This window comes from Panthera onca, chromosome C1 (assembly GCF_046562875.1).
Source record: "Panthera onca isolate mPanOnc1 chromosome C1, mPanOnc1 haplotype 2, whole genome shotgun sequence".
Taxonomy (NCBI): Eukaryota; Metazoa; Chordata; class Mammalia; order Carnivora; family Felidae; genus Panthera; species Panthera onca.
The window spans coordinates 184,988,904-185,015,562 of record NC_138346.1 but is presented as its reverse complement, the minus strand read 5'-3'; the positions used below and the strand labels follow the sequence as shown (position 1 = coordinate 185,015,562).

The following is a 26,659-nucleotide window of genomic DNA, read 5'->3' as shown; positions in this document are numbered from 1 at the left end:
AAAAATAAGGTACAAACAGAGAGGGAGGCAAACCATAAAAGACTCTTAAATACAGAGAACAAACAGGGTTGATGGGGGTAGGGAAAATGGGTAATGGGCATTAAGGAGGGCACTCGCTGGGAAGAGCACTGGGTGTTATATGTAAGTGATGAATCACTGGATTCTACTCCTAAAGCCAAGACTACACTGTATGCTAACTATCTTGAGAATAAACACACACACACACACACACACACACACACACACACACACACACACAGGAAACAACAGGTGCTGGTGAGGATGTGGAGAAAGAGGAGCCTTCCTGCACTACTGGCAGGAATGCAAACTGGTACAGCCACTGTGGAAAACAGCACGGATGTTCCCTAAAAAGTTAAAAATAGAACAACCCTACCATCCAAAATTGCACACCAGGTATTTGCCCAAAGAATACAAAAATACTAATTTCAAGGGATACATGCAACCTGATATTTACAGCAGCATTATCTACAATAACCAAATTATGGAAAGAGCCCAAATGTCCATCGACTGATGAACGGATAAAGATATGGTATGTGCGTATGTATACGTATATAAATATCATATATACAATAACGAAATATTTTTCAGCCATAAAAAAAAACAATGAAATCTTGCCATTTGCAACAACATGGATGAAGCTAGAGAGTATTATGCAAAGCAAAATAACGCAGGTCAGAGAAAGACAAATATCGTATGATTTCACTCATGTGGAATTTAAGAAACAAACATAGGGTGAGAAAAAAAAAAAGAGAGAGAGGCAAACCAAGAAAGAGATTCTTAACTATAGAGAACAAACTGATGGTTACTGGAGGGGAGGTGGGTGGAGGGGATGGGTTAGACAGGTGATGAGTATTAAGGAGGGCACTTGTGATGAGCACTGTATGCTGTATGTAAGCGATGAATCACTGAATTCTACAACTGAAACTAATATTGCACTGTATGTTAACTAGCTGGAATTTATTTTTTTAATGTTATTTTTGAGAGAGAGAGAGAGAGAGTGAGTGAGAGAGAGAGGGCACAAAGGAGGGGCAGAGAGAGAGGGAGACACAGAATCCGAAGCAGGCTCCAGGCTCTGAGCTGTCAGCACACAGCCTGACATGGGGCTCGAACTCACAAACCGCGAGATCATGACCTGAGACGAAGTCAGATGCTTAGCCCACTGACCCAGGCGCCCCTTAACTAGCTGGAATTTAAATAAATACTTGGAAAAGAAAAAGATGGGTTTCTTTAACAAATGGTTCTGGGAAAACTAGACAGCAACATGCAAAAGGATGAAAGTAGACCACTTTCTTACACCATGCAGAAAAATAAATTCAAAACGGATTAAAGAACTAAATGTGAGACCTGAAACCATGAAAATCCTAGAGAACGCGGGCAGTAACTTCTTTGACATCAACTATAGCAACTTCTTTTTAGATATGAAAGAAGATATTTCTTTTTTTTTTTCATTAAAAAAATTTTTTTTTAACATTTATTTATTTTTGAGACAGAGAGAGACAGAGCATGAACGGGGGAGGGTCAGAGAGAGGGAGACACAGAATCTGAAACAGGCTCCAGACTCTGAGCTGTCAGCACAGAGCCCAACGCAGGGCTCGAACTCACGGACCGTGAGATCATGACCTGAGCCGAAGTCGGCCGCTTAACTGACTGAGCTACCCAGGCACCCCTGAAAGAAGCTATTTCTAGACAATGAAAGAAGATATTTGCAAAGGACATATATAAAAGGTTAGCATCCAGGGGTGCCTGGAGTTTGGCTTGGGTCATGATCTCCCAGTTTGTGAGTTTGAGCCCCACATTGGGCTCTGTGCTCACAAAGAGGAGCCTGCTTGGGATTCTGTCTCCCTCTCTCGGCTCCTCCCCAACTTGAGTGCACACACAGAATCTCCCTCTCTCTGCTCCTCAACTTGAGTGCACACACTTGCTCTCTCAAAAATAAATAAATGTGAAAAAAAAAAATTAGGATCACCTGAGTGACTCAGTTGGTTAAGCATCTGATGTAGACTCAGGTCATGATCTCATGGTTTGTGGGTTGGAGCCCCAAGTTGGGCTCTGTGCTGACAGCTCAGAGCCTGGAGCCTGCTTCAGATTCTGTGTCTCCCTCTCTCTCTGCCCCTCCCCTCCCCTGCTCAGGCTCTGTCTCTTTCTCTCTCAAAATAAACATTTAAAAATTTTTATAAAAAAAAGTTTTTAAAAAGGTTAATATTCAAAATATATAAAGAACTTATTAAAATCAACACGAAAAAACAATCCAATTAAAAAATGGGCAGAAGATATGACATTTTTCCAAAGAAGACATTCAGATGGCCAACAGACACATGAAAAGATGCTCAACATCAGTCATCGTCAGGGAAAATCCAAATCAAAACTACAATGAGATATCAACTCACACCTGTCCAAATGACTAAAATCAACAACACAAACAACAATGGGTACTGGCGAGGATGTGGAGAAAGGGGAACCCTCTTGCACTGCTGGTAGGAAAGCAAACTGGTGCAGTTGCTGTGGAAAACAGTACGGAGGTTCCTCAGAAAGTTAAAAATAGAACTACTCTTTACCCAAAGAATAAAAGAATACTAATTCAAAGGGATACATGCACCCTGATGTTAATAGCAGCATTATCTATCACAGCCAAATTATGGAATCAGCCCAAGTATCCATCAATTGATGAATAAAGAAGATTTTTATTCATCCATAAAAAAAGAATGAAATCTTGCTATCTGCAACAACATGGATGGAGCCAGAGTATTATGCTAAGTGAAGTAAGTCAGAGAAAGACAAATACCATATGATTTCACTCATGTGGAATTTTAGAAACAAAACAAATGAGCAAAGAGGGGAAAAAAGAGATAGAGGCAAACCAAGAAAGTTCTTAACTATAGAGAACAAACTGATGGATACCAAAAGGGAGTTGGGAGGGGAGGGGCAGGATGGATAGGTTAAACAAGTGATGAGGATTAAGGAGTGCACTTGTGATGAGCACTGGGTGATATATGGAAGTATTGAATCACTATATTTTACACCTGAAACTAATACTACACTGTATTATTAGAAATATTACACTGCAATTTAAATAAAAACTTTGTTTTAAAGTTTATTTATTTTGAGAAAGACAGAGACAGCCGTGAGTGGGGGAGAGGCAGAGAGAGAGAGGGAGACAGAGAATCCCAAGCAGCCTCCGAACTGTCAGCGAAGAGTCCATTGCAGAGTTTGGAACTCACAAAAGCGGGAGATCATTACCTGAGCCGAAACCAAGAGTCGGATGTTTAACCTACTGAGCCACCCAGGTGTCCTTAAATAAAAACTTTTTTTAAAAGACCATACAAAAAAAGTTATGCATACTTGCTTTCAAAAAGCTGCTTAAATAAGATGAGGCAGCTTAAACATCTGGGAAAAAATTTTTTTAAGTAAACTCTATCCCCAATGTGGGGCTCAAACTCATGACCCCATAATCAAGAATCACATTCTCTAACAACTGAGCCAGCCAGGTGCCCTACATCTGCAACTTTAAATTGACCTCAGCAACTAATACCCTGGGAGTAGTCAAAGACCTACTGCAAATCTCTCCCACACCTTTAGTTTTTTTTTTTTTTTTTTTTTCTTCAACGTTTTTTATTTATTTTTGGGACAGAGAGAGACAGAGCATGAACGGGGGAGGGGCAGAGAGAGAGGGAGACACAGAATCGGAAACAGGCTCCAGGCTCCGAGCCATCGGCCCAGAGCCTGACGCGGGGCTCGAACTCACGGACCGCGAGATCGTGACCTGGCTGAAGTCGGAGGCTTAACCGACTGCGCCACCCAGGCGCCCCTCTCCCACACCTTTAGGAACTCAAAAGCATCTGATTTACTACCATCTGCTCTGGGTTCAAAACCTAAAAGCAATAGAAGGCATTTCCCTTTCCTCCCCCACTAAAGCCTAAGAGAAAAAGAACCCCTCCAAAAGAAAAGCTTTTTTATTTAACCTCTGTCTCACTTTAAGAAGCCATATGATCCAAACCTGTCCTTCCTTCTTAAATTGCGTCTCTTGGTTTATAGTACCATCTCCTAAGCCAGTAAAATAAGTCATTCTAGATTCTTTCATTTTTCTCAAGATAGTCTCTATGTCCCTTCAATTCTACTTTTTAAACAACTCTCCTATTTATTCTCAATGCCGCTACTTTATCTTAGGCTTTTGTGGGGGGAGGGGAGGGGGAGGGAGTATATTTCTTTTATTTAATGATTAGAAAATAAAAATACAATCTCCAGTTACAAATATTAAGTAGGTGTGGATGCAGAGCTAGGGTCAGTAGTTAAGACTGGCTAATACAATGTCTCTGTTGCTAAAACAAATTTACAGTGGAAACCTCCATATGAGTCCACATGAATTCTGTGCACAGGGTCTCCATCTCCCTGCTTCTTGCATATTTTTTTTTTCGCCTTACGTTTTCATAGCATCTTTCATCTCTACTGAAATACCCTCCTAACCAGTTTTCCTTCTTTAATCTCACTTTCCTCCCATCTATTTTTCACTTTGCAGCTAATATATTCTTTTCCCTAATTGAAATCAGTCCATGGCTCCCCAACCTGTAGGTGTAAGCATTCAGGGCTTTTCATGATTTGGCCCTCACCTACTTCTCCACACTCCTCTACCACCACTTCCCACCTCATACATCATGTTTTAACAAAACTGAATTACTTTCAGTTCTCAAAATACATCAAGTGTTTTAATAACCCTGTGCCTTTTACCTAGGCTGTTCTATCTGCGGTACCCACTAGTAAACCAATCATCCCCTTTGTTTCTATATTTTTCGATTATAAACATAACTTAAAACATTCATTCATATTTAAAACATTCATTCAATCCTGGGCTCCTCTATGTGCCACAGACAGTGCTAGTTACAGGAGATCCAGCAGTTAATTATGGACTCAGCCCTTATCCTGATGGAATTTATAATCTAATGACTATAATCTAATCTAGTGCCTAAAGACACTAAACAACTGATAATAAATGTGGTTAAGAATTATAAAGGAAGCAATACAGTATATAATGGAAATGTATATTAGATGAAAGCCAGGAGAAAGGGAGTTATCAAGAGAAATACTACATGCATTTGTCTACATCCTTCTTACAGTCTGAACTCCTTAAAGGCAGGGATTATGCTATCTTTATATCAATAACCAGGACAATAAATAGTAATGTATAGTAATGTGCATTGACTATCTTATAAAGATCACTGCCCTATTAGAGATATCACTGAGGCCAGGTGAATGCAATAATCTTATTGGCCAGGCCTGAATCATGTGCCCATCATTAAAGCCAATGGGTTAGATCAACTCTACTCAAGCCACACTGATTACAAATGGGGAATGAGTGGTTCCAAGAGAAAAATCAGGAAGCTGTTATCTAAATAAGAGGGCAGGAAAGCTAGATAGACAAAAAACAGCAGCCCTTTCCTTAGTGGACATTGTAATTATCTCCTCAAAAGGTATCTAATTCCTTCCCACACTAGTAAGGTATTTATGTGGGACTGACCCCTTCCCCAGCTCCAGGAGTAGGCCATGATTTGACACAACAGTGGTTCTCAAAGTGTTTGCAGACCAGCCAAATCAGTAAACCTGTTGCAGCTACAAATTCTTACAACCCAATCCCAAACCAACTAAAACCAGAAACTCTGGGGGTACGGCCTACCAGTCTGTGTTTTAACAACTTCTCCAGGTGGTTCTGATGCATGCTCAAATTTAAGAGCCACTGGTCTAGACAGAGAAAGCTGTAATTAATAGTTGAGATTTTAAGAGTGATCCTTGGGAACATGGGGATAATCTAATGTCAAGCTCAGGATTTTTGTGTTATATTTGTGGGAACCATCCTTTTTATCCCCGAGAAATTAGGAAACATGTAATCCCAGCAGCCAAAGGCAGTTATCCTGTCCTGGCAAGGAAGCCTGCCTGAGAAAGAAGCTGATAGAGAATGCAGAAAAAAGAGAAATGCAGAAAAATAGGACCAAAGCCTGATAGTCTTGATCCAACTATGTCAGGGGCCTTCATTCCCTTAGGACTTTTCAATTACATGAACCTATAAATTCTCTTTGTTTAAACCAATTTCAGTTGGATTTATCATGTAAACTGAAAGTATCCGGATACCCACTACATCAAGTTACACATCTATCCCTAAACACCATAGGGAAAGTAGACTAGGAAATACTGTCAACTGTCTAGCCTCTCTCTATATTAGGGTTGCCAGATTTAGCAAACAAAAATACAGGACACCCAGTTAAATTTGAATTTCAGATAACAACAAACAATTTTTCAGTAGAAGTATATCACAAATATTGCATGGGACATTACATGTATTTTATCCAGCAACTCTACTCTAAATGCTCATGGTTGATCCCTAGCAATCAAAAAAGTAGCTCTGGTCAGTTTCAGTCAGACAGATGTGATAGCTGCTCTTACAGTTTATTACTAGTAGGAGAAAAGACTACACCCAAGTCCTGAACTAATGGCCTGCAACAGGTTTGAACCACCTGATAGTCCTTTTAAAACTAACCAGACTTCTTTCTAAAAGCCAAAACAGGGGCACCTGGGTGACTCAGTCAGGCATCCAACCCCTGATATCTGCTCAGGTCATGATCTCACAGTTCATTTTTCCAGCCCCGCATCAGGCTGCTCTGAGAGTGCAGAGCCTGCTTGGGATTCCCTGTCTCCCTCTCTCCTTGCCCTTCCTTGCTCACCATCTCTCTCTCTCAAAATAAATAAACATTCTTAAAAAGTTAGAATATTTCACATGAAAGAACAAATTCTAAAGTAGTATTTTTCAAGCACAAACATTTCCATATGGCATTTCCAAAACAATTCACATACAAATTTTAAATTTTGATTTGTGATTGGGAGCACCTGGGTGGTTCAGTGGGTTAAGTGTCCAACTCTTGATTTTGGCTCAGGTCATGATCTCACAGTTCGTGGAATCAAGCCCTGCTTCGGGCTCTATGCTGACAGTGTGGAGTCTGCTTGGGATTTTCTCTCCCTCCCTCCCTCCCTCCCTCCCTCCCTCCCTCCCTCTCTCTCTCTCTCTCTCTCTGCCCCTCTCCTGCTTGCACATGCACTCTTGCTTTCTCTCTCTCAAAACAAATAAACTTAGAAAAAATGTGTAAAAATAAATTTTGATTTGTGATTGAATTTTCTTCTTAGAAAATTTAAACATGAAAACTAAAACAAAAAACGAAAAAACAATAAATGGCCATCACCTGGGTGGCTGACTCTTGGTTTTAGGTCAGGTCACAATCCCAAGGTCATGGGCTTGAGCCCCATATTAGGCTCTGCGTGGAGTATGGAGCCTGCTTAAGATTCTTTCTCGGGGCACCTGGGTAGCTCAGTCGGTTAATCGGCTGACTTCAGCTCATGTCATGATCTGGCAATTCGTGTGTTTGACCCCATGTGGGGCTCTGTGCTGACAGCTCAGAGTCTGGAGCCTGCCTCAGATTCTGTGTCTCCTTCTCTCTCTGCCCCTCCCCACAAATGCTTGCACACTCGCTCTCTCTCTCTCTCTCTCAAAATTAAAAAAAGATTATCTCTGTCCCTCTGCCCCTCTCCCCCATGTGCATGCTCTCTCCAAAACAAATATAAAAATAAATAAAAACTGTAACAGTAAGTACTTAAGACGACATAGCCACAAGCTCTGGAGGTGTAGCCCTATACCCTTAGACAAGGGTAAACAATTAATCTGGCCCACAAACAGAATGTACAAGGCTGGATAGTGGTGGATGGTATGACATCATGGTATTGACTTTAGTTTTGCATTGGCTTATGTTTACAGGCCCCAGAGCAGTTTTTATACTGACAAGACACATGTAAAATAGTAGGATGTGGCAGACTGGACCTAGCCTACTGTCTCTTTTATAAAAAAAATAATAAGATAACCCTCTTACTTTATACAAACTTACAAAATATTTGCAAAAAACAACAAATATACCATTTACCAGCAATTTGGAAACTGATCCTATAAGGCTACATGGCAGACCTTACCTTTTAATCCCAAATCAAGTCCTACACATTCTAAATTTAATTGGTGTAACATACTGGGAAACTTAAATCTACATTTTGCCCAGTGCTATGTAAAACTAGCCGAACAAACGTTCAAAAACTTACTACTCACTTCTAATTCTTCGAAATTTCAAAAATGACTTTTACTCAAAACCATAAAATTTTGCTAACAATATTAAGTATTGTACTTTTTCATTATTCCCTTTGTTAGAATAAATTATAAGTTTGAAGGTCCACGTTGATTAATAAATATTATCAACATTTTAAAACTTAAGCCACAAAATGAAGCTGGTTGGGTCCACAGGTCTAAGACCACAAAATATTTGGGAACAGGGTATTTAAAGAAAAAAATACAAAAGAAATTTGATAGCTTGACCTCAAAAAGCTGATCTTGTTTGGGAGAGACAAAGTATACTCACAAAACAATTAAATGCCTTAACATATGATTTTATGTCAAAACAATAGACCATTGCCCCAGATAATTACAGGATTCAGTGCTAGAATTTTTAGAGGAAGAAAGAAGACTTACAAAAGATCCTGATTTGTAGATTGGAGAGGGATGGACACAATCTAACAGAAGATGCAGCATAAGCAAAAGGTTGGAGATGGGAATAAGCAAAGTGTAGTCAGTGGATAGCAAGGAACTGGGCTAAAAGTAAGAATGAGAATAGATGGGGGCACCTGGCTAGCTCAGTCAGTAGAGCATGTGACAATCTCAGGGTCATGAGGTTGACGCCCACGTTGAGGGTAGAGTTTACTTAAAAAAAATGACAATAGAGGATTAATAATTAAGTTGGAAATGTAAATTGGTGCTAAAGACCATGTATGCCTAGTTTAAGAATATGGCCTCTGCTTAAAAAAATGGATAGCTGCTAATTATGCCAAAAATTATTTCAAAATAACATTTGAGCAGGATTAACCTGAAGAGTTCAGGATAAATTTACGGGGGAGGAGAAGAAGAAATTAAAAATAGAGCAACCAGTTTTAGGAGGTACTGGTTAAGAACCAGGGTGTTAGCAAGACAGACCTGCTCTGCCACTTGCTAGCTGTGAGGCTCTTGATTAAGTTATTAAACACATCAGAGTCTCAGTTTCCTGTCTGTAAAGTGGGGTAATAATAGTGCCTATTTCATAAGGTTGTTATGTAGCTAACAGAAATAGTACAGGTAAAAATATTTAACACAGCACTTGGTCTAAAATAATTATTCAACAATATTGAACAAATAATTATTCAACAAATTATTCAACAAAAGTATTACCTTCATTATAAATCATTTCAAATGTGTGGTGATGAGGAACCAGACAAGGGCAACAGAAACTAAAGAGAAAGGATGACTTGGAGTGACATTTCCATAGACTCATGAGATGCCATAATTAGAAAAGACCCTAGAGAACTCTTCCAAGAACAAAATGGCCCCAGTTTAAATGTCAGGGATGAAGAAAAAAAAATGGAGCAAGTCAAAAGGTTTTGACTGCAAGATTATTCAAAGAGGTAGACCTGAAGTAATTACATGTTATCAACATACTTTAAGATACAGGCTACAAGTAGGGTGCCTGGCTGGCTCATTCAGAGGAGTATGTGACCTTTGATCTTGGGGATGTGAGTTTGAGCCCCATGTTGGGTGTAGTGATGACTAAAAAAAATAAACAAACAAACTTAAAAAAAAAAGACATGTTACAATGAATTGGGTACAGTAGGTGCCAAACACTGTGCTAGATGTTGATATAGTACATCTAATCCCCAGAACAACTCTGAAAAGTAGAGTATTAAAATTCAATTTTTCAAGAGCACTGGCATCTTGCTTCTCAATGCTCAAAGAGGTTAAGTTCTAGCCATATAACCTTGGTAATCATAAGACACAGAGCTAGGTTTGGAACCCATATTATGTTTCCAAGCCTGTGTCCTTTCTACTCCACTCGTGCTGCATCCCCCTTTAAATCAATAAGATTATACAGTATCACACAGACATACTTGTAATTATTTTTCTACCTACCTTCCTAAATATGGTGACCATAAACACGTCCAATCTTTTCTACATTCTAAGAAAAATATAAAGGTATTCAGCATGAAAACAATGATGAGAATGAATTTAAAAAGCATTATTAAATGGAGAATTACCATATTCTAATGAAATATAAGTATACTATAAACTATGTTAAATGAAAGGAATGACTAGTCTTTTTCAATAAGAAATTGTAAACAAATTTGGCATGGCTTTTACATCATTTGATTATACTAACATTTGTCCCACACTACAGTATTATTTTAAAAAGGACACTAACCTCATAAAAGAAATATCTTACCACACAGAGGAGAAGAATTTATATAATATTAGCTCATCAAATATGTTTTCACTCTTATATGGATCCTGAGAAACTTAACAGAAGAAACCCATAGGGGAGGGGAAGGGAAAAAAAAAAAAAAAAGAGATTAGAGTGGGAGAGAGCCAAAGCATAAGAGACTCTTAAAAACTGAGAACAAACTGAGGGTTGATGGGGGGTGGGAGGGAGGGGAGGGTAGGTGATGGGTATTGAAGAGGGCATCTTTTGGGATGAGCACTGGGTGTTGTATGGAAACCAATTTGACAATAAATTTCATATATTAAAAAAAAAAATTAGCTCATCAAATGTTCAGTTACAGGGAAATACTCAACCACAGAAGTAGAATGACCAACCTGCTAACAGTAAGGACCACATGGTGGCAGGTGACCTATTTATTCAGTGTGTTTCTCAGCAAATATTTTCCCAACCACAGGGCCAGTATGCCAGTTCTCCACCAGAATGTTACTTAATCTACATTTCACCAGGATGAAAATACCAAGTATGCCAGAATAAGCAAGTAAGTTTCCTGAAACAACCTTTTCATCTGACTTCAAAAAAGTCAGAAAATACTTTCCTAGGTTGACCATCAAACTATGTAGTCACAAACTATGTAACCTCTAGACTAGTAGTTCTCAAAGTGTAATCCAGAGACCACTCTGTATCCCCAAGACTCTTTCAGAGGGTCCAAGAGGTCAAAAATATTTTCATAGTAATACTAAAACATTATTTGTCTTTTGCACCCTCATTCTCTCACATCTGTACAGTGGAGTTTTCCAGAGACTAAGACCTGTGGTATCTCAACAGATTGAATACAGGCAGAAACATGGGAACTGAGAGGTCTTCTATTAAGGCAGACATTAAAGTTATTTGCAAAAAATCGGGGTGCCTGGGTGGCTCAGTCGGTTAAGCGTCTGACTTCAACTCAGGTCATGATCTCACAGTTTGTGGGTTCGAGCCCTGCGTCAAGCTCTGTGCTGACAGCTCAGAGCCTGGAGCCTACTTTGTATTCTGTGTCTCCTTCCCTCTCTGCCCCTCCCATGCTCATGCTCTGTCTCTCTCGGTCTCTCAATAATAAATAAACCTTTAAAAAAAAATTTTTTTTAAAGTTATTTGCAAAAAATGTAAAACAATGCCACTCTTCTTACTTTTGTTTTTTTAATATAGTTATTTTTACATTAAAAGATGTTAACATGTAATGTTTTTAATGAATTAAATTTTTTTTAATTTCTGTTTTTGCTAATTTCTCAGTTTTGTTTTACTGTATTATGCTAATACAGTAAATATCAGTAAATAGCTCTTTGAGATCCTCAATAATTTGTAAGAGTATAAAAGGGGTACTGAGACCAAAAAAATATTGAGAACCACTTTCCTAGACCTTCCTATACATACTTTACCAATAAATGCTTTTAATTTTCTAATTACTACTGAAGAGATGTTGCTGCCGTACAGATAATTTCAGAAATTCTTCTTGATAAGAACAAAAAAAGTCTACAATCTTTAGCAAAAGAATTCATTTAAATAATAAAATCATTTGTTAGATCTTCCCCCCAAAAAACCAATAACAATGTCAAAACTACAGTGCTAGCTAATACACCACTATCTATAAGCTTTGGATATGAGTTTATGATCAGTTGTATATCTGTAATCTTCCAATAATTCCTATACCAGAGACAGGGCTCTTTGAGAAGCCTACCCAGCAACTGTTCTATCACGGAATAATCCTGATTCCCAAATCACAACAGGACTAATCAAGATGCTCATAAGCAATTCTCTGTACCACACTCTTAACATTTCCAAAATAAAAACTTTTGTTTCATCTAAACAGTTCAGTATTTCTATTGCTTCTGAAAAATACATAAAGATTGACATCAAACTCCCATTTGGAGTTTGTCTTACTTACATTGTCAGTAAATTATAGTAGATATAGCAATCCATGCAGTTATTAGAAACCTTTAGGATGTATGGTAATGGTAGTTTTTGAAAATAGGCTAAAGAAACACCTTTGGAAAATAGTTTTTCAGGCAACTGAAAGCAATAATAGGTAAATTATAAACTGCATTTATGGTTTAGTCTAAAATGGAGATGAAAACCGTATTTTTAAAACTGTAATATTTGTTACAGTTAAGGGCCCTAAGTCAACAGCTGTCGAAATCAAGTCCTTTAACTATAGGCTACTGCAATAGCCAAGGAATGCGATGACCAAGGACCTTAAGTAGAAAAGCACTTACAGGCTAGAAAGAAATGGTGCTCCTTAGGTATTTATTAATTCAACACATATTTATTAAATTGTCTATGCTTGCGAGACCCTGAGCAAGCTAAGAAGCTCATAATTTGATGGGAAGACAATTCCACTGGGGCAAGTATACGTAAATGCAGAAGCTAGCTACTCCACAGACAGAATGTAAAGTTCTGAGAGGTGCTAGAAAAGAAAGGAAAAGGAAATGATGTCTTCTAACAGAAGGGATCAGGAAACATATATCCTGGCAAAGAAGGCATATAATGTAGACCCTAAACATATAGAAGATTTCAACAAGTAACCAATGGAAGTGAAAAGCAACACCAGAGGAAAAAGCATACATTCAAGAAACAGCAAGTATAAAATAGCTTCCACAGAACTTGTGATGGACTCCACAAAGAGACCAGACTAGAAAATTAGGTTGGAAGCAAAAAAGACGGACTTATATGACAAGATAAGCAATCTGGGACTCTTTTTAATAGGCAAAGGAAAGCCACTGAAGCATTTTCAAAGTCATTGGAAGATTTACCACTGGGACGCAAATCATCGGATGGTACTTTAATGATACTGTGGATTGAACAAAGTAGAAACAAGAACAGTTAGTACACTATCAGTCCAGTTCAGGGAATAATAAGAGCTTGATCTGGGATAGACGGTAGGAAAATGAAGATACAAGACATGCTGCAACCTACTCACTAATAATTTACTTAGTTTTAAATGTTTCAAAACCTTAATTTACCACACAAAACAAGGCCGGCGTCCACATTATTTCCATTAAAAACCATTTACATCACAGAAAATATTCCAGCATACTCAAGTGTGCATCCTTTATAAAAAGCTGTTAGGCATAACCAACCATAATCTACATTAAGGTTACAACATGGGTAATAAAGAAGAGCACATGCATATTTCCAATATTCTGAATAGAATCTCTGTATGCAAAATTTTATCCAAGGATGATCATTTTAAAACTCAAAAGTTTATTTCTATGTAATGCACAAAGTTTGGATCAGAATTTTATATGCAACCTTGTAAGACCCACATCACTACATAATTACAATAGTCAACTTTTTTTAAAATCATTTTTGGACAACTCGGCAGATATTTTTCTGAGGCCCATATTTTTCAAACATTAGTGCCTTCTTCATTTTCTCCCCTCCTCCCCACTCACCTCTCCGCCCAACAAATTCCCTTTGTATGTCTGCAAGGCAAGATACTAGGATACAGTATGATTCTGAGGCAGTGTGAATATATAATTCTTATAACAGAAATCTAGAATTATTAACTTTACTTTTTACAAGAGGAACCAATGATGTACTAAATTTCCATTTACATGAATGACAAATGCATCTAATAGAAAGGATGCTTTACCGTTAAGGGGGAACAAAGAGGAAAATACACACAATAGATGGGTGGCAAATCTTACAAACTTTGCAAAACACTGAAAAGCTGCATCTGGATTGCAGTCACAATTACAAAAGCAAATAAAGAAGGCTCCAAAATGAAGGGAAAAGAGAAAAATTCTAAGGAATCATTAAGAGTAAAAAAGGTTGATTTAATATTAGTTTTTATATAGCATCATTCAACACTCTAATTGGAAAAAAAACAAAGGATAATTTACTGCTCACAAGAACACAAGAAATAATTTCTATATACATTCTACAACAGTTATACCTCATTACACTTGCATGGGCTCCAAATCCTTTCAAAGGTTCCAGAAATATACAGTCTTATAATGATTGAGGTTCCCCAATGACACATGATTTATATTGTAAGCTTAGCTATGACACATTTTTAAAAGACATAATCAAGTCATCCTAAACAAAAATAAGGACTCACAAAGGCCCTCTACTTATTCAAAATCATTATGTAAAGCACTATCTATAACTGCAAAAAAGGGTTTGAAAATCTGACAATTAATAATGATAAAACGAGGTTAGACTTTAAAGAAAAAAAATGACCCAACTTTTCCATTTTCTCTTCCTTTTCCTTTCCTACCAGATACACAAAATGTCTGTAAGGGTCTCAGACAAAGCTCTGAACTAAAAATACAGTATATGTATACTTTACATTATGTGTATTTGAACCTATAACATAGATGTACACATCACATATATTCACACACAAAAAAGAAGGTTCCTCCTTTTTTTGCTCTAAGAATTGAAGTTACATTAAACCCTAGCCCATAAATTAAATTACCATAAATTAAAGAGTAATAAAATACTGCACGCAGATCTCTCTAAGCGACTATATTCCGAGAAGAAAAACCTCACGCTAAGACCATGACTGAATAAAAACGCCCAATCCCTGAAAATCACTAACCAGCATTTGGTTTCTGTAAGAGAAAAAAAAAAAAGGGCGGGGGGGTCTTAAAATGAATTATCACATAGGCAACCCAGTTTCAGAAGTTAACGAAGGTAGAACACAACGAATCAAATAAGACGAACGTATGAAACGACAAGCTTTAAAGAATTTCCCTAAAGGGAAAGGCTGACTTCAAGGCTCCGATATAAAGCATCCTATGCAGGTAGAAGATCTTTAAGGGGGGGGGGGGGGGAGGACCGGGGGGTGCACAACAAAAACCTGAACGACACGCATAGGCAAAAAGAAGTAAAAGAAATGAGTCTCTCCTCCCACCCCCACTCCAGCCCCCACCCCCACCCTCGCAGGACAATAGGATCGGGGTCCTAACTGCAAACTTTAAACGGGTAAACCAGAAGCAGTTTTACTGCAGCTCTAACTGCAAATCTGCCCCTCATCCCAAACCTAGAGCTCCCAGGAACACTTCTGCCCTGAAAACATCACTAAGGTCTTGTTATATACCAATCAGACCCATCACAAGATTCTTTTTCTCTCCCAAGTACCTGGAGGATCCATTTCAATATAAAATATCAGTTCTGTCGAATAGGGCATCATCACCTCCCTCCAGTCTGCGTCATCGCGGTCCATACTCCACACCGTATTGTACATCGCGCTGTCAGGGGCAGGTCGTCAGGAAATATATAGAAAGCATATATATATATATATATATTTTTTTTTTTATCTGATATTTAAAAATCTAAAAATATAGATCTATAAAAGTCCCACACGGAAATGCACTTCGGGGTTTCCAACGGCCGGTACAAGTCCAGCCAACTACCGGGACGAGGACGGGGTCCTCCCCCACTTTCCTCTTACAGCACCCAGCAAGATGCCCCCCGAACTTTCAATCTACGGGCTTTTTCTCCTCAGAGAGGTAAAGAGAGGCTCGGGGGGGGGCAGGAGGGCTGAGGTGTTAGAAAGCTGCTTCCCAAAAATCCTTTCCACACGGTCGCTCTCCGAAGAGAAAAGCTCCCACTGCCTCCAAATCTTTCCTCGGCAGCCACTTTTGTGTCCTTCGAGGGAGGGAGAACGAAAAGGGGGGAAAAAGAACGCGCTGGGAGAAAGGTGAGGAAGTGACAAAGGAAGGCATAAAAAGGGAGTAGGTATTGCGTTCAAGTTTCGGGGTCCCACTGGTCTGCAGAGAGCGATCCCCTCAGGGGCCGGGACTCGGGCTCCGTTCCAGTCAGTCTCGGAACCGAAGCTGCCGCAGCCTCGGGATGGGGGCCCGTCGGAAAGTCCAGCTAGTTCTGCCCGGCTGGCCGCTCCCGCTGGGCTGCAAGCAAGCCCGCCTGTGCCGGCTCCCCTCACGCTCTGCCCTGACTCCAGCCACTAGAGTTTCATTTTAACGGCGCGGAGGGGGACACCCTCCCCCGCCTCACGCTCCCCCGCTGAGGCGCCACCCAACCGCACCCGGCAGGGGGGACAGGCAACATAACTACTGTTCCTCCCCTCTATTCCGACCGAAGTACTGGGGATTCCATCAGGTGCCTGAGAAATTGTTCAGAAAACCGTCCTTCATCTCGACTTTCAACTCTCCCCAACGATTTCTGGGCTTTGGCTTCTTAATCATCGATCCTCTCTTCCCCCCAGCCTCAATCAAAATGGTACAGTCCGGGCGCTGGCCGCACGCCAGGAGTCAGTGCCGGGAGCACGCGAGCCAGGCCGGGGGGGAAGCTGCGAGAGAAAAGGAGGGGGTAGAAAGAAAGGATAAGGTGCGTGGTGATTGGCTGAGCCGGGTTGCCGGAGCCCGGAGCCTGCGTCTTTTGTCTGCCTTGCTCCAGCGAAGGAGCGGGAGACGGCTGCGCGCCCCAAGTAGGCCAATCAGGATCCAGCCGGCGCTGGCCGGTAAGGCGGCGATTGGTCGAAGCCCAGTTACTAAGCGGGACAAAGGCAGAAGGGGGAAAGAAAAGAAGAGGAGGAAAAAAAAAAGAAAGAAAGAAAGAAAGAAAGAAAGCGCAAACGGCGGTTACTGACAGGCTGGGCGAGTGCTCAGGGGCTCTGGCTGCCCGGAGACAGGCGGGGCTCCCGCTGAGGCTGGGACGGGCCGGACGAGTTGGGGAGGTGGGGGGGAGGGAGACGGGCTGGAGCAAGACACCTCTGCCCGGAGATTGGCCGCGGAGGAGGGGAGCGGACGGAGAGAGGCGCCTGCTGTCACCTGGAGGGATTTGGGCTCCTCCGGTCCTTAGGAGGTCCCCGGGCAGAATCCCTCCCCACAGACCTCTTCACTGTGCTGGGCAGCCCCCACTCCTCGCGATAAGTTGCCATATAAAGAAAAGGTCCCCCAAACCCACTTGCAGGACTGTTACCACTCCGTGAGATGAGATGCCCATGCCCCCCTGTAGCTTTCCCAGGCAGCTACCGGAACCCAATCCCGGCTTCTCCCCTTGAGCGGTTAGACTTTTCTTAAGGAGGTATTTCGCAGTTCCTCTGCGCTTCCCACGCAAGGACTTTTGAACTCAGAGGTAACTCCCCACACCTGAAATAAATAGTGAGGAGCCACAGCAGGCCCCTCAGCTCGAGTGCTCACGGCAGAAAACATGCCTTGAAATTACAGTGCGTCTGTGATTTAAGACAAATCACAGGTGTTAGAATCCCCAGCCAAAAAGGCTTTATTCTGTTTCCCTGACAGACCCCCTTCCACATACACCGAGGCCCTTCCCCAAACTTAAAACTATGATAGACTATGAAAAACTGTGACTATTTCCATGCATTTCAGAGACAGCTAAATAACTTGCTGGGGAACACTGAATAGCCAAAAGCAGATTTGTGTCTCCTAAAGGTTATGCTTGGAATTGCCATCCTGCATACCGTACAATACAGTCTGTGGAGGCCAAAAACTGTCCCATTTCCTCTTTACACAGGAGTAACAAAGCCCATTGTGTTTGGGTTGACAACCCGCTTTAAGCCCTAGCAAAACCTCCTACCCTGAATGGCTCTGCTATATTGATTCGTTCCTGTCGAAAAGTTGCCACGTTTCACCCTCTACCTCCTAAAGTGATTCTGCCTTCCCTAACGGTGCTGTAAGTTGAGACAGTTCCTGGAAGCAGTCAAAATATGTATAGGCTCTGTATAGAGTCTTGGATTAAAAAAGGGCTAGTAAGACTAAATGGACAAGGTTGAACTGACAAAAGACATCAAGATTCTTACATGCTTTCTTTTTCACATTTCTGAAATCCCAAACATGATTCAGAAGCCAGATCAACTTTGGGGCAGGGCATGTTGTTAATTTGAATGTCCTGAACCATTTCTCTAGGTAGAAGATACTGGAAGATCAGCTCTAATTTGTGTCTGGCTTCCCAGCAGTCTCTTTACTTCACCATATCTGGGAGCCAGAAGTACTCACATGTGATAACTCAAAAGGCAGAACAATCAGTCAAGGGCAAGTTGGTTTATTTTTGTTCACGGGTGTCCCTGTGCATTCCCAAACAAAATGAAGGTGAAGAGAGGAAGTGTGGAAAAGATAATGGCTTTCAGATGTCCACAGCAGTTTTTGCCTGGACCATTTTTCACCATTTAGTGGTGGGGTTTCAATTTCTAATATGCAGAGCAATCACCCAGCCTTTCCCACAGCTAAGACTTTGAGAGATGTAGTAAAGCAGCACAGTGTATAATCTGGTCCTCAACACTGGCACACAGAGTAAGGCTTGATTCAACCTTGCCACCTAAAATTATATGCTCCAACTATCCAACAAATAAAGCTTTGAATAGGAGACCTCCAAAAAATAACAGTGATGCAAGAAGCAATGATGAATCAAGGGGAAACACATTTCCTTTGGATGGGCTTGAATCAGTGCCCTGTCATGGTGGGAAGTGCCTGTCATATGATGCTGGCCTTACTTTCCTTCAGTTGAGAAATAAAAGTGAGGTTCTGACTGCATGTCATCAAACCGCCTCAGGCTCTTTGGCAAAGGTAGAGAATGTTAGCTCTGGTGTCCTGGACCGTTTCCATCCTGGAGAATTATATTTGGCCTGGGCATGGATTAAATTCAGCTCTAAGAGCTCAAACTCCTGGGTCACAACCTGCTACTTTGGGATTTTTTTTCCCCTTTGCCTCCCTCCTTTCTTTTTTTAATTTAAAGTAGTTTTAGATAAATCACAAAATCTGTATGCCTTTATTTATATATAGGAGATTTATATGAAATAGGAGATTGCCTTCAGATTTATACAAGCTTCTTAGCTTATTCTGAAACACTAAGAATGAAAACAAAAATGCCACTTAACTACTTAGAATTAATAGTACCTTTCTGTAGCTCCAAATAGATAGGGTGTCCTTCACTTTTCACCCTGGTATGGTCTTGCTATCAAACTGTTCAAATATGCTCCATTTCCCCCTCTTTATTTCAGAGATGGATGAAATATTTCTCTTCTGCACTGAATATAGGGTATGATCTCAGAGCTCTCTGTGCCAGCAGAATCAGCCTGGAACTCAGCCAAAAGTTCTTCGTGATTAAAGGTGCCATCTGAGCACACAATATTTTTTTAAAAGCCTTGCAAAATGGAAACACACTTTTATTATTTTTTTAACGTCACTAGCTTTAACACCAGGACTGACTTGAGCCTTTAGGGAAGGATCACAGGCCTTAATCCCTCTCTTCTTTCCCCCTGCCCTCTCATCATGTTTCTTGATCAAATGTCTTATGATAAGGCCAAGTCCATACAGCTAAATAAACTCAATAAATGGAGTTCCAAGACAACTCCACGAATCATCAGTTGCAGATTCAAGGACCTCCTGAACCACATGCCTTATAAGTTGGGATACAGCAAGATTTGATGGTAAAGTTGGCCTTTATTTATTTATTTTTTTAGCTTATTTTTTGTAATCTCTACACCCTATGTGGGGCTCAAACTCACAACCCTGAGATCAAGAGTTGCGTGCTGTTCCAAGAGAGAGCCAGCCAGGTGCCCAGAAAAGTTTGGCTTTATAATGCAAACAATGCTAGTGGATCTTCTAGAAAGACCTCTCACTTGAGAATTGATAGTCATCTCTTGAGATGGTAGTGTCTACAATCATGATTTTCCATTTTTTTCAAAATGGTATTCCTTTTACTTGCTTTTGCAATTTTTTACCTCTCTTGTACATCCCAAACTATGTGATGGGGATTAAGGAGTGCGCTTGTGGTGATGTAGGTAAGTGTTGAATCACTATATTGTACACCTGAAACTAATATTACACTGTATGTTAACTAACTGCAATTTAAATAAAACTTTTTTAAAAAAGGAAAGAAAAAAGAAAATCTCTGATACTGTTAATTACATCATCCCAAGGCACTGAAAAATTGTAACATTGGATGAATGAATGGTCTTCATGGAAGTGGCATTCCTCCAGATGCTGCTAAACTCCTGGGCTTAGGGGGCACTGTTAGAGGGCTTCCTCAGACCCCTCAGCACATGATAATGATCTTCTCTGCCTCCCTCACCCTACTTTGGGTCCTCCCACAGGTTTAGGGGTCACAAAAAATCAGATCTCTCTCTCTAGCCTAACATGCTCCCCTCTTTTTGTCATCTGCCCTTCCAGCAACACAGGGGTCACCTGGATGATCCACATGCTGCTGCCCTAAACTTCCCCTCCATCAAGGCAACAGCTTTCAGCTCAGCTCTCACCAGGAGAGAGAGAGCAAATGAGATCCAAATGACAGGAACAATAGTCTAGGCTGTTTGACAAGGGCAGGGCACAAACAGGGCAGGCAGCTGGTGAGTTCTGTTACCTCATTTAATCTCCATAACCCTGAGGAAGAGGGTTGTATTTTTATTCTCATTTTACAGATGAGGAAATTGAGACCCAGAGCAGTGAGGGGACTTGTTCAAAGCCACTCAGGTACTTAGTAGCAGAGCCAGTATTAGAGCCCCAGGTCCCAACAGCCAGGTAAGTACCTTTTCCAATGTACCACAGCTTGCCTCTCCTTTTCATTCGCTTGGCAAGTGTTAATGGATGCTTCTAAACACTGGGGATACAAAAATGAATAAGACAGAGTGTCTAACATTGAGTCCAGAGCTCACAGAGGAGGGGCCAACAAAGGAATAAATAATTATAGGCATGTAAGGGCTATAATAGAGAAATTGACAAAGTGCTATGTGAGCCTCCAAAACAGTGATGATCTCTTCCCACATGCAGGTAATAACATCAAGGAGGTGACATTTGAGCTGTCCCAAACTTATATACACCTGCTTTAAACATTTGGTCTGTTTGTTTCTGTTTTCCGAATCTGTAGCATTAGCTCCAAGCCTGAAAACGTTTCAGTGAAAGCTGACCCAAATATCAGGTCACCAAAAAGTCCCTCATCATCTTTGATCAGATTGCAACAACCTCCTCATAATCTTCCTGTCTTGTCCTCCTCCAGTCCATACTCTGCACAGAATGATGGCTCTAAAAAATCTGATCATACTACTTCCTTGCACAAACCCTGCCGTGATTCCTTTTGCCTATAGGCTAAATTTTGAATCTCTCAGACTGGCATTCAAGGCTTTGATGATCTAGCCCCTGTCTACCTCTTCCATCTCTTCTCACACAGTTCTATCCTGTCACTCCTAAGACTAATCATACTGAAGTACTGAAGTCCTCAGAACAGGAGAAATTTCTCCTCACAAAACACACTCCACTGTCAAGTGGCAAACTCCCACTTCCATGCATCTGATCGTGCAGACTCTGCTCATGCAGCCCCCTGTACCGGCCTCTGCACAGCCCTTGGCACACCATGTTCAAAGTGTCTTTTTCTAGGTCTATCTCTCCCCCACCATGAGGGAGATCTTCATGGGTGGAGAATGTGTTCTTGAATCATTAATGCCAAATATCAGGCCTGGCACACAGTGGGTAGCCAGTGAATGTTCTTTGAGCAAATAAACAAAAATTGTAGAAACTAAACTCTCCAAGAAGTTTCTGGGGCAGTCTAAGTTCAGGTTACCCCGATAATCAGAAAGGATTAGGTCTTCAGCTGATTCCCGTTTATTTAAGAGGACAAAAAGAAAATTTAAAAATTGTACAGTTTTTGGTTACAGAAATCCAAGAGGCAGACAGTGACCCTTCTCTCCTGCTGGCTGCCTCTAGGGTCTTCACCACAGACACTCAGTTCTGCTGCTCTTTTATTTTATCAGCTGTGAATTGTTTGCAAAATTCCAAGCAGCTTGTAGGAAATTCAGGAAAACTCAGCAGCGAGAAGAGAAGCTGGTTTCACTTTCCAACCCAGCTCATTTCTGAAATGTAACACCATATAGGGTTTTTAAAGTATGCTCACTTCCTGTGGCCATGATTTCAATAGTTTGGAACAATTTGCAGTTCATGCCTCCCTTCTGGAATGTACAATAATTACCCTATCATTCCACAGGTCTCAAATCTAAACTGTCTTATATGTTTCATTGTTAGAGGGCAAAATCAGTCCAGTTCCTGTTTTGGACATTTTGGTTTAAAAAATTTTTTTAAATCAACAACTAATAGCATTTTTCTTTGCTTCTATGAACAATAAAGTCACAAGCATCCTCTAGAAGTATTTTATAAAATCGATATGTTAAGACAAGGCCTCCTGCATCCTCCTCTGACACATTTACGGGAGCATCATCCTTGAAATCTGAGAAAATGATGCAGCCTCTGGGGCTTAAGGATCACCACTGAGTAAGAAAAGTACAAGTATAGAATGTGAAAGACCTCATCATTTATATCTTCAGCTCTGGGAATTTGAAAAATGATACACCCACAGTGAAATTCTTTTCATTCAAGGATAGAGACTACCTTGTGCTCTGCTCATCTTATGCTTCTTGCAAAGGAGGCACTCAGTGAGGATCACTGTTATTCCCCAAAATCATTCAGGATCGTGTTTCTCCCCCTCTTGATGCCAATTTGTGAAATTCTAAATTATGTAATGTTGGGGCTAAGTAAAGGTACCTAAGGTGCTGGGGGTATGTATTCAAAATCAACATCTTTTCTTATTGTAAACAAAAAAAAAAATGTAATTGGTCATCACATACACCAAGTATGTAATATGGTAGTTACACTTAAAGTAGATTTATCAAATGTTAAAGATAGAAGGGAAGAACTCTCCAAAATGACAAGCCCTTTCAGTTCAGTTCACCCAGACCCTTCATGGGCTAGACCTTGTGCTGAGTGCTCAGTAAAACACTATTCCTGTCCTTGATGAGCCCACCACTGAGTAAGAGGCTCAAGTGAAAAAGCAATAACAGTTTCATTGACCCCTATGCTTTCAAACTGGCTAACTCCCTGAGGCTGTAAGATCAGGGCAAGATAGCATCCTTTATTTACCCTCTCCATCAGGTTTCCTCTCCAACAAGTTCACTCTGTTTCCTAGCCTCTTCCTGACCTCCTGGACTGCTGAGTCTTAACTTCACACTCCTCACTGATTCTGTACTTATAGCATGGACTGCTGGCTTGTGTTCCCTAACCACAACTCAAATCTGTTCCTTGTCTTCTTTTTCAGGACAATGGAGAAATCTGGCCCATTATCCTACCCTAACACAGGGCCTGTGGTTGGTGTTTCTCCTGAGTTCCCCCAGAAATCTGCAAACAAGAACCAGACAATACTATACCCATGAACCGCTCTCTCTTTGAAATCTCAACTCTAATGATGCCACTCTCTGACCTTCCTCCACCTCTTTTTTTTTCAAGCACAGACATGAGGGAAAATAATTACCATCTAATACCACTGTAGTGAGTTGAACAGTGGCCCCCAAAAATGATATATACAAATCCTAACCCTTCAGAAGCTCTGAATGTGACCTTGTTTAGGAAAAGTGTCTTTGCAGATATAAATTAAAGATTTTGAGACAAGGAGCTCCTGGGTGGCTCACTTGGTTGAGCATCAGACTCTTGATTTCGGCTCAGGTGATGATCACACGGTTCATGGGATTGAGCCATGTGTCAGGCTCATGCTGAGTGTGGAGCCAGCTTGAGATTCTCTCTCTAACCCTCTGCCCCTCCCCAATTGGCTCACACACTCTTTACAATAAAATTAAAAATAAAAAAAGATTTTGAGGGGCACCTGGGTGGCTCAGTCAATTAAGCTTCCAACTTTTGGTTTCAGCTCAGGTCATGATCTCATGATTCATGAGTTCCAGCCTCGCACTGGGCTCTGTGCTGACATTACAGAGGCTGCTTGGGATTTTCTGCCTCCCTCTCTCCCTGACTCCCGCCCCACCCCGCCCCCGCCCGCACACACTCTCTCTCTCTGAAAAAAATAATAAATGAACTTTAAAAAATAAAAAATAAATAAAGATTTTGAGATGAGAGCATCCTGGATTTAGGTGGGCCCTAGATCCAAAGGCAGGTGTCCTTATAATGAAAGGCAGAGGGGGCGCCTGGGTGGCTCAGTCAGTTGAACATCCAACTCTTGATTTCGGCTTGGGTCATGATCTCTCAGTTGGTGGGATCAAGCCCCATGTCAGGCTCTGAGATGCCAGTGGAGAGGCTGCTTGGGATTCTCCCTCTCCCTCTCTGCCCCACCCCTGCGCGAGCATACATGCACGTGCTCTCTCTCTCTCAAAATAAATAAATAAACTTAAAAACAAACAAACAAAAAAAGAAAGGCAGAGGAAGATTTGAGACACAGACACAGAGGGGAAGGCAAGATGAAGACAAAGGCAGAGATTGGAGGGATACATCTACAAGCCAATAAACACCAACAATTGCCTACAATCAGACTTTCAGACTTCTAACTTCCAAAACTGTGAGAGGATATCTGTTGCTTTAAGCCACCTGGTTTGTGGTAACTCATTATGGCTGCCCTAGGAAACTAATACACCCACCATAATTTAATTTTTTAAAACATTTTAATATCAAGATGTAGGGAGAATATAATTTCAAAATAAAAAAGCATCTTTCCCAGATAATTCTAAATCACCTTAAACTAAACATGGTGCTCAAACTGATGAAATTTTGTCATAGACTAGCTCCAGTACTAGAAACCACAGTCCCAACCCCAAGGTAGATATTTGTAACCATTTTCTCCCAGTTCCTTCAACTGTGCCTCCCTTCTGTCCTTCCAAAGAAGTCATCCTGCCAAAGCCAAATCCCAGACCAAAACAAGAGTCCTCTGTCTGCTCTTATACGCAGGCAGCTAGGCTTTGGTAAAGAAAAACCAAATTTACCGACTTCACTCTGGGCTGATCTCTGGTGATAACTGGGATTCCTTTTGCTTATCCTGGATCTGCTTCCTCTGACATTCCAACCCTTCACTCCTCATCTCAAATGACCGCCCTCCATCCTCAGATCAGTAAATTTGAGCTGGCCTTTTACTCCACAGAGACCAACAGGCATAATGCCTTCCACCCCTTAAATCCCCTCCAGAGCCTATAAACTGGACCCATCCTTGCTTCCTCCTCTCTGAGGAGGCCTGTCTTTCCTCCAGTAGAAAGTTGATCACCCATTCTGGCCTCTGGATGCCACCCTCTTTAGCCTCCTAAAGTACCATTCTTGTCCATCTCCTATCTATCCAAATGCCTACTTTTGGATGTCCCCAAAATACCTCCAAAATCATCATATCTTAACTCCTTTTCTAGTTAGATGACAGGACCAGAAATATGGGCCAACAGAGAGAACAGCACGTGTAAAGGCCCAGAAGAGAGCATATGTCTCTTAAAGGCACTGAAAATTGTGCAGGCTGGTCTAAGATTGAAGAAGATGGTGAGCGATGAAGCTACAAGGTAAGCATAAAGAGTCTTGTAAACCAAGATAAGGCATGTGTGCTCAAAGCAAGGGAGAAAGGGGGTAAGGCATTGGACATTAAAGAGTTAAGCAGAGAAGTGGCACAGTCAGATTTGCACCTGAGAATCATCATAGATTGCAGAGTAAAAGGGGAAGACTCTGGGGGCATCTGGGTGGCTCAGTAGGTTAAGTGCCGACTCTTGATTTCAGCTCAGGTCAAGATCTCATGGTCATATGTGAGATCTTGTTGGGTCCTAAGCTGGGCGCTGGGCATGGAGCCTGCTTAAGGTTTGCGCGTGCTCTCCTTCACTCTCGGAAGAAAGAAAAGAAAAGAAAAGAAAAGAAAAGAGAAAAGAAAAGAAAGAGGAAGAAAAGAAAGAGGAAGAAAAGAAGATAAAGGGGCAGACTCTAAAAACATTTGAAGACAAAATACTATTGAAACAATGTAGGCAAAAAGGTGGAGAGCCCTGTGTATATCTGAGAGACATTTAGAGGATAGAAAAGCCCACACTTGATGAATGATTAGGTAACCAGTATACCCCTATTCTAAAAAATAGATCACTGCAGGGGTGCCTGGGTGGCTCAGTCAGTTGAGTGTCTGACTTCGGCTCAGGTAATGATCTTACAGCTCATGAGTTGGACCCCGCATTGGGCTCTGTGCTGACAGCTTGGAGACTGGAGCCTGATTCAGACTCTGTGTCTTCCTCTCTCTCTGCCCCTAACCCACTCTTATTCTGTCTCTGTATGTCTCAAAAATAAATAAACATTAAAAAAAATTTTTTTTAAATAGATCACTGCAAAATGAGATTACAACCTTTCTGGTTGAGAATCTTTCCCTTTATTGGTAGTATTCTCCTCTGCTTCTGCAGATGATTCACTCACTACCAGGACTCCATTGGGTGGATCAACCAGCCCCAAGAGCACTGTTTATGGGTTAAGACCTAAGGGTGTGAGTGGATTAATGACCCAGGGTGGTTGGTCAATTGCCTCATTTTAATGGACACATTTTAATACCTCTGCCCAGTTCACCATGATATTCTTCTTCCCAATTTGTACATG

The 26,659-nt window shown here is 41.0% G+C and overlaps 1 protein-coding gene and 1 long non-coding RNA gene across 2 annotated transcripts in view; one reads left to right on the top strand and one right to left on the bottom strand.

The window, feature by feature from the left end:
* Window positions 1-16,303, bottom strand: part of PIK3R3 (phosphoinositide-3-kinase regulatory subunit 3) — a 135,433-nt gene extending 119,130 nt beyond the window's left edge. The window contains exon 1 of the mRNA XM_078451971.2: window positions 15,459-16,303. Within this exon, the coding sequence (XP_078308097.1) occupies window positions 15,459-15,564 (106 nt within the window). The 5' untranslated portion in view covers window positions 15,565-16,303. The remainder of the gene's footprint in view (window positions 1-15,458) is intronic.
* A 3,025-nt stretch (window positions 16,304-19,328) lies between these two features.
* On the top strand, window positions 19,329-23,731 carry LOC132673177 (uncharacterized). Its single transcript, XR_009607897.3, has 2 exons — window positions 19,329-20,082; window positions 23,379-23,731. It is a non-coding gene; the product is annotated as an uncharacterized LOC132673177 (long non-coding RNA).
* Window positions 23,732-26,659: the final 2,928 nt, after the last annotated feature.